Source organism: Micrasema longulum, unplaced genomic scaffold (assembly GCF_059751315.1).
Source record: "Micrasema longulum isolate JH-2025_06_02 unplaced genomic scaffold, ASM5975131v1 h1tg000286l, whole genome shotgun sequence".
NCBI classification, from domain to species: domain Eukaryota; kingdom Metazoa; phylum Arthropoda; class Insecta; order Trichoptera; family Brachycentridae; genus Micrasema; species Micrasema longulum.
The window spans coordinates 265,175-277,210 of NW_028277490.1; the positions used below are offsets into that span (position 1 = coordinate 265,175).

The following is a 12,036-nucleotide window of genomic DNA, read 5'->3' on the forward strand; positions in this document are numbered from 1 at the left end:
CTCTAGTAAAGAAATAGAAACGTTATTATTAATTACATTACAAAACTTTTTTTATATTTAAAACCATAGAATTAAGAATAGTCCAGAAGGAGCGTAGAATCATATTTGAATACATCGGACTGTGTCCAATAATTCCCCTACTTAGACACACTTTCGCCGCGCGCATACTTTAGGTCACCGAGTAATATTGCCAGATCGCGAAGAATTTAACCATAACACAAATGAAAGGTAAAAAAAAAACTATTTGTTAATTTTTCTAAAAATTTATTGTGCACTCGGAAACATTGATTGACACAACAAAGTAGATAAGTAAAGGGTCATTTAATAAGAGTAATTGAATTAATGAACTTTGAACTTAAAATGTCAAACAAAATTTATTTGACATAAGACGGATATTAGAATACGTTTAAAATAAAAAAAAAGATATTATTTATTGTGACTAGCATGAACCTACATAATATTATAATTTATTTTGTTTTTGTAATTATGTTTAAATTGACTTCACCGCTGGTGTTAAATAGGAAAAACATTGCTGGTTAAGTTTATAAATTAATTGTTCAATATTAATAAGCCTTCTGTGGCATTTTCGATCTTTACCTCCTCATTATTTTCTCAAATATTTTACGCCTTACAAATAATTAATACATTCACAGAAAATAATAACATGCGCCACCATGCATGTCATTTAAAAAATATATATTTGTTAAAACGTCGATGTTATCTCTTTTACAAATTGCAGGTTATTGTATTTTTACATTAACAACTAAAAACCGTGTTGAAATTTCCCCTAATTAATTTTTATTTAAGACTTTCAATTTTAATATGCTTAATTTCTGAATTTAAAGTATCACAGTTATTTCTTAATTAAATTAAATATATGATTGGCAACATTTCATTAATTTGTAAAAGTTCTCATTTCATGATTTGTCTGCATGTACTCGTATATTGTAAGAATTATAATTTCAATTTAAAATTTTTCATTTATAAAAGTATATATTTATTTATTAGATCTACACTTGAATTATAATTTTGTGTCTGTCGTGTAAAAGCCGTTTGGGTGTATATAATAAATAAAATAAATATAAATAAATTAAATAAAGAATGCTGTCGAAATGCGATCTCCAAATAAAAACATAAATATTTTTTTCAGCGACCACCTGAGTTGCATTCAACGAGAATGCATATACAAAAAAATGGAAGGATGTTGTTTTTTTGTGTTCAAAAAAGTTTGTTTTTGAATGTTTACAAACAAAATTCGCTTTTTATGGGTCCCAATATGATTCTTTCCTTACATTTCTTTTAATTTTTTTTTACTGGGTTTTTAGTAATACTCAAATAATTTTAACTGACATTGAAAGAAAATTTGAAAATCGCATTCATGAATAAAGTGCACCCCTGTTGGTGAGAAGAGCCGAGTTTGACATTTGCAAAAAGAATTCTATATTTGAAAATTAATTATTTTGTGTTTTGGAATTCAACCATAAACAAGTACCTAAATATATACCTACTTAAATTCGATATTTAAATATAAATAATTTTTAGTTTAAGAATTCAATCATAAACAAGTACCTAGGTACCTACTTATCAATTAAAAGTCTTTTTCCAAGCTAATAAATAGCAGGTAAGCCAACGTTCGGGCAGGACAACGTCTGTTGGGTCAGCTAGTGTTTTATAAAATATTAAATACATGGTTATCGCACGATCTCTACTTTTGATTACAAGAAAATCGGACTCGAGAATGTTCAATAAAAAACGCAATTCTAGTCGGATTACCGAATTACCTAATAAATTATTTTTAAACGCACAATTTGTGTCACAATCGTACACCTATTATAAATTAATATCTCTTGCTGGTGTTTGAAGGTGTCGAACCAATGTCCACCAAGGTAAACAGCGAGTGCCCTGTCCATTGCGCCACGACAAATCTTACGTACAACCTACGAGTACATACCTTCCTTTATACAGTATGGATTTATTGCTAAATCTCTGTACTATGAGAACTTAGGTATCTATTAAGGACCTTGAGCTATAAGTTTAGTGAACTATATTATAACGGCACCTACCTGGGCTGGTATTCCAAACGCTCTCGTGGCCGTATTATCTCGTGTATTTACATACAAAATACACGAGAAAAACCTCGTGCCACGTTCAAAATAGCACCCCTGCTCATGCTTACAAAATTGCGAGCCTTTATAATATTTTATCTGGTAGAACAATGACCGATCTTCCGTTTTATAAACAAACCATCACGCCGTTTTTCCGTAAGGCTAGGCAAAAAGGATATAACGCCACATCACTATATTTGCATACAGATCTCGCTTCCTCTACATTCATACATCTTCTCATGCACGCACGTCGATTATTCCGACTTTCAACACGTCCACCTTCAAGTATTTGTTGGATTTGGTCACGCCATGTCTTTCTCGGTCTTCCTCTATTTCTGCATCCATCAACATTCGCACTGTAAATATTTTTAGCCGTTTTTTCGCTATCCATTCGCTCTGCATGTCCAAATCAACGCAGAGCTCTTTTCTTGATTTTGTCGATAGTGCTTATCTCCGCCTTACATAATGTACGAATCTCAACATGTGTGCATCTTTCGTACATAGTTTTACCACACATTCGCCAGATATCGCATTTCGACAGCATTCAGTCTACTTTCATCCCTGTTTTTCCAAGTCCAACCTTAGCTCCCATACATCAGAGTCGGGACCAGTTTGGTTTAGTTTTGTCTGGTAGTTTATTGTATAATTTCAGTCCATGGTTTATTAGTCTCGACTGTCCTTGTCCCGTTTTAGAAGGTTGAATATGATAGTTTTCTGATATTCTCGCATTGGTCCATGTTGACTACATTTTTTTTCAAGTTTTAGTTCTTCGTCTACAATTACATCAGTGGCTAATTTATGATTACATTTTAACACTTTGAGCACCGGCCGAATACACATAGAATTTACCCTGTGCCCGTCCCATTTTTGTGAAATTTCATGCTTTGTTAGGGGTTTCTTAAAAGTGTCATAATTATGAAAACACTACTTTTTTTAAAATTATTTATTTACAATTTTAAAAAACCCGTTAGGGTTACATTAGAAATTTAATATTGTCTAGTCATTTTATGTCTCGTCTAGTCTAGTTACTTCAGTCATCATGTGCTTTTTCAGATTGATTTTAAAATTGTCTCCAGTAAAAGTTCTCAAGTAGTAAGGTAAGTCGTTGTAGTGTTTAAGTCCATTATGTAGTATTTTTGACTGTCCTGTGTTTGTCTTTGCTTTTTCAATATGATAGTGTTGTTGTTGTCTGGTGTTATATTTGTGTATTTCAGCATTTTTGGCTAATATTATGTCGTCGTCTTGTATGTTTCCCGGTGTTATTTTGTGCACAATTTTTAAGGTCTCAATTTTAGTCAAGTAGTTTATGTCAAACTGGTGTGTTTTTTTGTACAGTTCAGTCGTAGAGGTCAGGTAGGGTAGGTTGTATGTTAGTTTAAGAATTTTATTTTGTTGTCTTTGTATTCTTGTTATGTCTGTCTTGTTACCAGTTCCCCAGAAGGCGATCATGTAACTCAATTTACTTTTGACATAGGAATAAAATTGTTAATGTTAAATCAATTGAAACTTTATAGATTTATTTGAAATAATTAAATAAATCCTGTTTGTACGATAGTTTTGCCAACATTGGCCTTTATGGAGAGCCACATTGCGCATTGCAATGTTTGCACATATACAGGGCCTCACTCCTTTTTTTGTGCTTTGTATCCCGGGTAAGTGTAAACACGTGATTATAATAACTATGCCTTGTGTCCCGGTCCAGTGTTTTCACGTGGTTTACCAGCAGCAAAAAAGTACTAATAAAAGTCACTAGATGTCAATAAAATGCTCTTTTTTAGACAGCTGGTAAACCACGTGAAATCACGGGACCGGGACACAACGCATGGTTATATAATCACGTGTTTACACGGCTCCGGGATACAAAGTGTTAAGGATTACTAGAATCCTAATCCTATTTAAACTAGTTAAAGAGTTCCGTTACATTTTATTGCTTAGTTTGTTCAAAGAGTACTTTAGTTGCTGTTAGATAGGAAAGGTCATATACTAATTTTTCTGTCTATATAATAAAATAATAATTGTGATTAATTTATACGGTACAATATATAATTTAGTAAACAGATTGATAAATAATTCATTCGCATTCGATTCGCAATAGTTAGTATACATATTCGCAATTTCTTTATTACTAGGTTTAAGAAAAGAGCCAACTCTCCTGCAGCAGATAGAAGAAGACTTCAACCGCATGATCCCACTGGACCTCCAACTCCCCGGAGGGAGGGACGGAGAAGCGGGGAGCGCCGTGGGAGCCAGGATCAGGGAATTCTACCTCGGGGGAAGGAAGGTCTCCATGGAAACTGCTCCAGAGATGGTGTTTGTGAGTTCACTTATTTATCTTCTTAGATTTTCACGTCCTTACGGATGCTAATGATGATGTTTTGTGTTTTAGTATTTATACTTGAGTACATTTTGAAGAGCTACAATAGTGTGTGTCATAACGAGGCGTGCATGAATTGAATATGAACAAAACAGTATAATATTATTTTTGTTTAAAGTGTTAACTTTGCGGTCAAATATTTCAATATTAGTATATAACCGACTTTATATGTCTACCTTATTATTATATCAATAAATTGTAAAGATAAAAGTAATGTATTTCACAACTCAGGGCCCCGAATACAATGGAAAATTAACTTGTATCTTAAATTTTATCTACAAAATAAAATTAAGTTTTCTGTATGAAAAGCGGAATATGTATACAATTATTTCTTCTAAACGTGTTTAGTTATAGGTTACCGACGAAGATACTTAAAATGTTTGTGCAAATATACTCATTTTCGTAAACAAATATCGGTTTTTCTTGATAGACAGTCGAAGATAACTCTGTCAACTTCCCATTGTAATCGGGGCCCTGGGTATATTCACTACAATGCAACACGTGTCCATCAAGGTGTAATGCGAGAACGTCACGTAGCTTCAATATTCGCATGAGATGGTTAAATATTAAAATTTTTTTAGAGTTCGCCAGTTATCTCATAACTTCAAATCACGAATTTTACATTCAAATACTAAAAAAATGACTTAACATCAAGGTGTTTCAAATTTTTTTTTAAAATAGAAATTTAATATTTACAAAAATAATAATCAAATATCGTTTCGATATAGCCCACTTTTTGATTTAAAAATTAACGATTTGTGTGACTTTAAACCTTTAAGCTCCTCCCCTCCCCAATCCCCCCCCCCCACTCATTTTCCTACAACCACGGAATATTATTAACCTAATTTTGTAGTGCATGTTTGGACACAGTGGTGTTGGCATCTACGTTGACTCTGCTTGTAGTGGATGTATTGATTGCACCACAAAAAAATGAGTTAAAAAACGGTTTAATGTAACAAATTGTTGCATGCTTGCGCCGATTAAACTTATTTTTTTTACTTTTTACTTTTTCTTCAGTATAGGTATAATTTACACGCTTATTGAAAGTCAATATATAAATAAATAAACAAAACAACACAAAGAGATAGCCGGGTTTCAATAAATAACTACACATTCCAAAAAATATCAAATAAACTAACACAAATAAAATAATACTATTAGCTCCATATACTGCTGTCTTCCATGTACTCATTAAGTCCATAATAGGCCTTTTTTAAGTACGCTTTTTATGAAAATGTTGAATTTATAGTCCGTAATAATTAGGACATTGTCGGGTATTCTATTGTAGAAGCGTACGCAGTGCCCCGCAAACGAAATGCTTACCTTACTTAGCTTCAACTTATTTGAATTAAAACACATTTAGTAAATTTACCTGGAGTTTTCCTTAAAATCGCACCTTTGCGTTTTTGACAAAATTGGCAACATAGTTTCTTTTATGTTACGTTTTTCATTCAACAAATTTCTCCGTTCAGACGAAAACGCAAAAATTATCTAATTTAACTTTAAATTAATTTCAACTTAATCTTTTTGGTGCATCTGGCCCTTAAAAGAGCATCTTTTAATTTATCAATAAATGGGTACATTTTTCTCACTTTTTTTGTTTGTTTTATTTACACTGGCTGCTGAGACGATTTAAACGATTTCATTCATTCAAAAAATAGCCACTCAGGATCATTCAAATCAAAATATTGATAATTTAGCTACAGTATGTAATAAATTATATTTTTACTTTTTTCTTATAATTTACGCGAATTTTTTAATTTTGGTGGCCATTTTTAACTATAGTCCTTAAAATATGGCTTAATTAAAATGACACCTGTCAAACTAATTTCATTAGTGATGAGAAATTACTGATCACTGATCAAATCGATTTTATCAGTTATTTCATGCAATCATGAAACTCTGTTTCCGAAAATTGGTATAAAAAACGCAAAAACAAGCCTATTATAGTGTATTTGACACAATTATTCACCAAAAAATAAGACATTTATACTTTTTTCATGAACAACATCAAATGAATTATTTTTTTATTCGATCAATTTGTCCCATTTCTAACGTTTTTGCAAAATTATGTAACCTTGTAAGAACGTCGTTAATAATTGGGTTTATTTGAGTTTTCTTTTAGTTTTAAATCTGATTTTATAAATTAATGTTGATTTATGTTTAAAGAATTGTATTAAAAAAATAAATAACAACCCAAGTTACAAATGATTTTTTGTGTGTCAATATAAATAACTCCTTTGACGTTACTACAAAGTTATGTCGTCACTTTTTCTGACAACTGTCATTCTAATCATGTTACATTTTAAGGACTATAGTTGTAAGTACTACAGAAAATGAAAATCAATCACGGGACCACAACTTTGATCCATCAATATAGTCATATTATATTTAAATGTTTCTCAACAGCACTTGTTATAAGATCAACAAATACCGTTTAAATATAATTGTGCACGCGTGTGATATCTTGAGAAATAATCAATTAATTGCGTTTTAGAGTTTTGGTGTCAGCAAAATGTTTCGACGATTTAAAATGTATTTAATTTAACATTGCATCAGATAAATATTTTTCATTATCACAATATGTTCATTTTGTCTCTCTTTCTTCTCGGCGATATGTAGCTAGTACACATTACAAAAACTCTAATAACTTTAATAACTCCTATCAATATAAAAAATTACGGGTTAAGATTTTCGATATTCCTTCGTTTTACATTTACAAATAGGTGAAAATATTTTTTTATTAAATAATATATTCTTGTTGGGAATAGAAAAAGCGTTTTATCAACAATCTGAGATAAATCACCAATACAATAGAAAGTTTACCAATGCGTCGAATGTTGCGGAGTACGTAGTAAAAGAATAATCGTAATATATTATTGTCTCACACCGTCTTTACGTCTCACTTTCGACAATACAAGTATATTCGGGAGCGAGAGAGACAATTTCACTCGTCACACGCGTGAACAGCTAAGTTTCTAGTATTTCTCCCAGACGCCAGTTAGTAGATATCTGACTTTCGTCAGGAGCGGTTCTTTCGCCTGCGCTGAAAGCATGAGCTAATGGTTTTTCTTGTTTTTAGCGATTAGATTTAAAACATTATCACTTTTGACTTCAACTATAAATAATTGAATCAATTGCATATAAATATTACATTTTCCGATTTTAAATCTTTTCTTTTTTACCGTAACGTGCAGATGTTTTTGGGACAGTATGGAAAAGAAAACCTTTCAGACCTGAATTTCAGTGCTGCAGAAGAAGTTCATTGGTTTTTTTTTTTTTTTTTTAAATTTTTTTTTAGTCTTTAAAACAGAGTCAAATTCTTTTTTCAAATTTGTGTATTATATTACCATCGCTACGATTTTTTTAAGTTTTGTGGTTTTTAAAATACACCGCCCGCAACGTCATAAGTTCAAGTCAGCGAGTTTTTCTGAAATTTAAAAAGAGAACCCCGAGAACGTGGCTACCCGGAAACCTTCTAATTCTTCCAATCAGAAATTGGGTTTTCTAAAAAAGTTTTCATCTGAACCTGTGACGTTTCAAAGTAGTGTATTTTTATTATTTTTTTCATGCACTTTTGAAAAACTTTGCCATACAATTAAATCGTTTAAGTTTTACCGCGTTTAAGAAAACGTTTTTTGTATCCAATTTCCTGTAGCACTAAACTTCCACATTATATTTAAAGTTACATGGTATAATTTTAGTTGCCTACACTAGAATTATCTAGGGACTTTTCGCTGGGTGACATTTTTCAAACAAGTTTGTTTTAATATGTTTCTTTTTTGGGTGATACCATGTGTGTTGGATTTGTTACGACGTTTCGGCTACCATTGCAGGGCCATCTTCAGGGTAAGCTGTTTGTTTTGTAGAAAAAAGTGTGTGTTTAATTACTAGTAATTTGTACCGTGTCGCAGTCGGCAGTAGGTACATTTCTATTCATTTTTGTAGTATGTAGTACTGGGAACCATATTGAGTTTAATTTAAGCCCGTCATCTTTGTTTATGTTAAATAATATAACCCAAATGGTTGTCTGTGTATTTTCAATTGCCTCTTGTAAAAGTTTGTTTTACACACATTTTCATTTCATTATTCCCTTTTTAGATCTAATGTAATCGTAAGGCAGCGTATCTTGATCATTTTTTAACATGAACCTTCACCTTACCTAAGGTAAGATATTCAGTCTTACGCTTCAAGTGCCAGTCCAGAGACTATGAAATATTCCAGTGTTAAAACACCTTTTTAAATCAATATTTTGTGCAGGTATTGAGCCAAGAAACAAGCCACTGTCGCAACAAAATAAATAATATCTATCGTTTCCTCTGTTTCAGCTCATGACAGACATCATGTTCCTCCGTCCCATGGCTTCCTCAGTTCGCCTGATGAAGAGAGCCGCTCCCGATATGCCGATCTTCATGTACCGCTTCGCCTTCGACGGAGCCCTGGGACTGTTCAAGAGACTGCTGGGAATCAACAAGCCTGGGGCTTGCCACGGAGACGAAATGGGATATCTCTTCAAGTTCGGAGGACTGAATATAAGGCTGGATGAAAACTCTCCCGAAGTGTTTATCAAAACTATAATGGTGAAAATGTGGACAAATTTTGCCAAGTTTGGGTGAGTTGATGTCGATATATTTATTTATCTCTAGCAAATAAAGCATGAAAAAGTACGTAAGAAATGAAACAGGTTTATTTATTTATTCAAAATTACACTCGTTTAAATATTAATGGACTTATTAAGGCCTTTAAGATACCCATGAAAGTTACTTCCTTTGTCTCTATTGAGATATCCCAAGAGGTTTAAATTCCAGTATTACTTGTAGATTTAGACATTCTCAAAATATTTACTACTGTATTATGTTATTTAACCCATGTTTAAAAAATCTTTCAGAGATCCAACTCCTTACGGTGCCAAGGACAAATTTGACTTCAAATGGCCACAAGTCTCCTCCGACCTTGAACACCTCAACTATCTGGATATTACAAACAACTTCACTCCTCGGATCGCTCCCGAAGCCGAAAGATTAGCCTTCTGGGACAATCTTTATCGAGAATATAACAACGAATCCTGGTTCTACCAAAACACTCTTCCGAGTACTGACGAACGACAAGCAAAGGATTATAGTTATCATGACTATAATACAGTGAAGAGGCATCTGTACGGTCAAACATCTTTTGACAAAGTTAATGCCTAAGTTTAAAACATCCTCAGTAAATTTATTACACCTCAAAAATTTATTAAATGTTATTTTAATGGAGGACAGGTTGAAAATTTAGCCGTCATTCATAACTTTTTTTCATTTTATGATTTACAATGAACGTCCATCAAGAAATTTCTAATTTGAATGTTTTTACCCATTGTAATACAGGCCCCAAAAGTGCCATGAAAATATTTATGAAAATATTTCAAATATTTACCTAAGAATATCTAACTTATACAAGAAAACTCGTGTAGCGCTACAATCCTGAAAAAGTAGCCTGATCCATAATTATTCTAAGTAGATTTTACTAAATATTATGAAACCTTACTTAAACAGAAGATCAATAAATCTTTCACCGTATAAATATCTACATGTCATATTAGGACTATATGATTTCTATCAAATTGTAAAGCAAGAATAGCATTTAAATTAATTTTAGACTAAAGCTTACGTATACACTCATTTGTTATTAATTTCACAAATCGCATTTGTCTACAAGAACCAATATTAAAAACCATATGACAGTCCGAAATCCAGACTACATTTATACGAGATTCTGTCTTCATAACATCTCGATACAAACCAATACAAGTATAATACATTATAAGTATGTTGTATTTCTTCGTCCTTGCTATAGACCTATGTGGTCTGTTCTTCAGAAGGTCGCTCGTCCTGTGAGGTGGATTCTCAACTGTCTTTCCATCTTTTGGGAGGTCTTCCATGAAGACAAGTCCCGTGAGGCTAAGGTCATAGTGCAATTATAAGGGAGTCTGGTGGTGTCCATTCCTTGAACATAACCATACCAGTCCTGCCTTTATTGTTTACTCCATCTTACGATGTCCTCAGCCTTAATATATTTTTTTATTCTGGTGTTCCTCGTGGCATGTTATAGTTTTAACAAAATGAGAAAAATTCAAATACATATATTTTGAAAATATAACATTCATTGAATATCTTGTGAACAAATAAATTATGAATATCCAAAACACTTATATTTATGTGTTAGATCTCACAATGACATTTTCAAAATATGTAATGGTATGTCTGAAATTTCCACACATACATTTAATGAGGAAGTAAGTGTTTTTTTATTATTTGTAAATAGACTATCAAATTAAGCCAATTTAAAAAAAATATATTTTCATGTATCGTATTATCAGCGCTATAGTTTTGTGAGTGTGACATCATTTTTTCATCAAGTTTTCTTTGATGAGCTCTTCTGCAATCACCAATTGGTTTTTCATAAACCGAAAATCCATCACTCTATAATTGGTTGATTCGAAAGAACTAGAATAACGTCATTCAAAGCAGTTCATTTTTATTTATTTTTTAGTTCGTTTTTGAAAAAGTTTGCCGTACAATTTAATGCTTTAATTGTTACCCCGGGCGAGGAGACATTTTTAAAATCTAATTTTCCATTGCACTGAACTTCCTCATTGCAGCTTCTCGATCTAACCTAAACTTTAAATTTTTATTTGGTTATTGAATATGAAATGCTACAAATTCAATTATAAACTATACTAGACATAATATGAAGCAGTGTATTGTTAATAAATCTTAAACATTATAATTTTTTGCATTTATTTATCAAAAATAATATTACTATGCTCCCGTTCATTGCTTATATATTATTTTGATCTACCTCGATACATTAGACAACTAAAATTATAAAGTATGTATCTTTATCATTTATAAAAATGGATTCACTCAAAATAAAAGATATAGGTATCTACTTAGGCCCAGTTGTTTAGCCATAAGTAATAATGACATAATTTTTATTCTCAGTACTTAACAGTACAATAACTTGTAAAACCAAAAATTGGGGTGCGTCTTATGGTCTGATACGCCTTATTGTCTGCAAAATACGGAAATCATTAAACAACTTGGCCTTAGTGGATTTTTTCTAATTCAAATTTATTATGATAATTTTTTGGCAATTAAGTGTCAAACATATCCAATAATGAAGACTATAAATCTTATTGTCTGAAAAGTTCAGATTCTCTGCAGTTCATTACAAAGCGTTGCCATTTTCTAGAGACCTACAGATCAGTCGCAAAGATTACCCAATCAATATGTGTGACAAAAGTGAGCAAAAACTAATTCTCATTCTTTTGGTAGATACATAAATGAAATTCATAACATATTTTGGATTATGTGTCGATTGCGTTCAGGGCCACACTAAAATTACCAGTATTTTAAAATGTCGTAATAAACATTTATAGCCTTAATAAGATAGTTTGTGTTTACATTTAATTTATTATAAGTGTTATTATTTTTAAGAAAATCAACCTACTATATTTTTACTATGTACCTAATATAATTTGTTTGATTGATTCAATAAACTTGTAAAGACTAGCCA

At 31.8% G+C, this 12,036-nt stretch overlaps 1 protein-coding gene across 1 annotated transcript in view; it reads left to right on the forward strand.

Moving 5' to 3' along the window:
* The window catches only part of LOC148282834 (carboxylic ester hydrolase), an 80,484-nt gene extending 69,904 nt beyond the window's left edge, over positions 1-10,580 (forward strand). The window contains exons 8-10 of the mRNA XM_088224471.1: positions 4,235-4,419; positions 8,808-9,091; positions 9,368-10,580. Of these exons, the coding sequence (XP_088080597.1) occupies positions 4,235-4,419; positions 8,808-9,091; positions 9,368-9,671 (773 nt within the window). The 3' untranslated portion in view covers positions 9,672-10,580. The remainder of the gene's footprint in view (positions 1-4,234; positions 4,420-8,807; positions 9,092-9,367) is intronic.
* Positions 10,581-12,036: the final 1,456 nt, after the last annotated feature.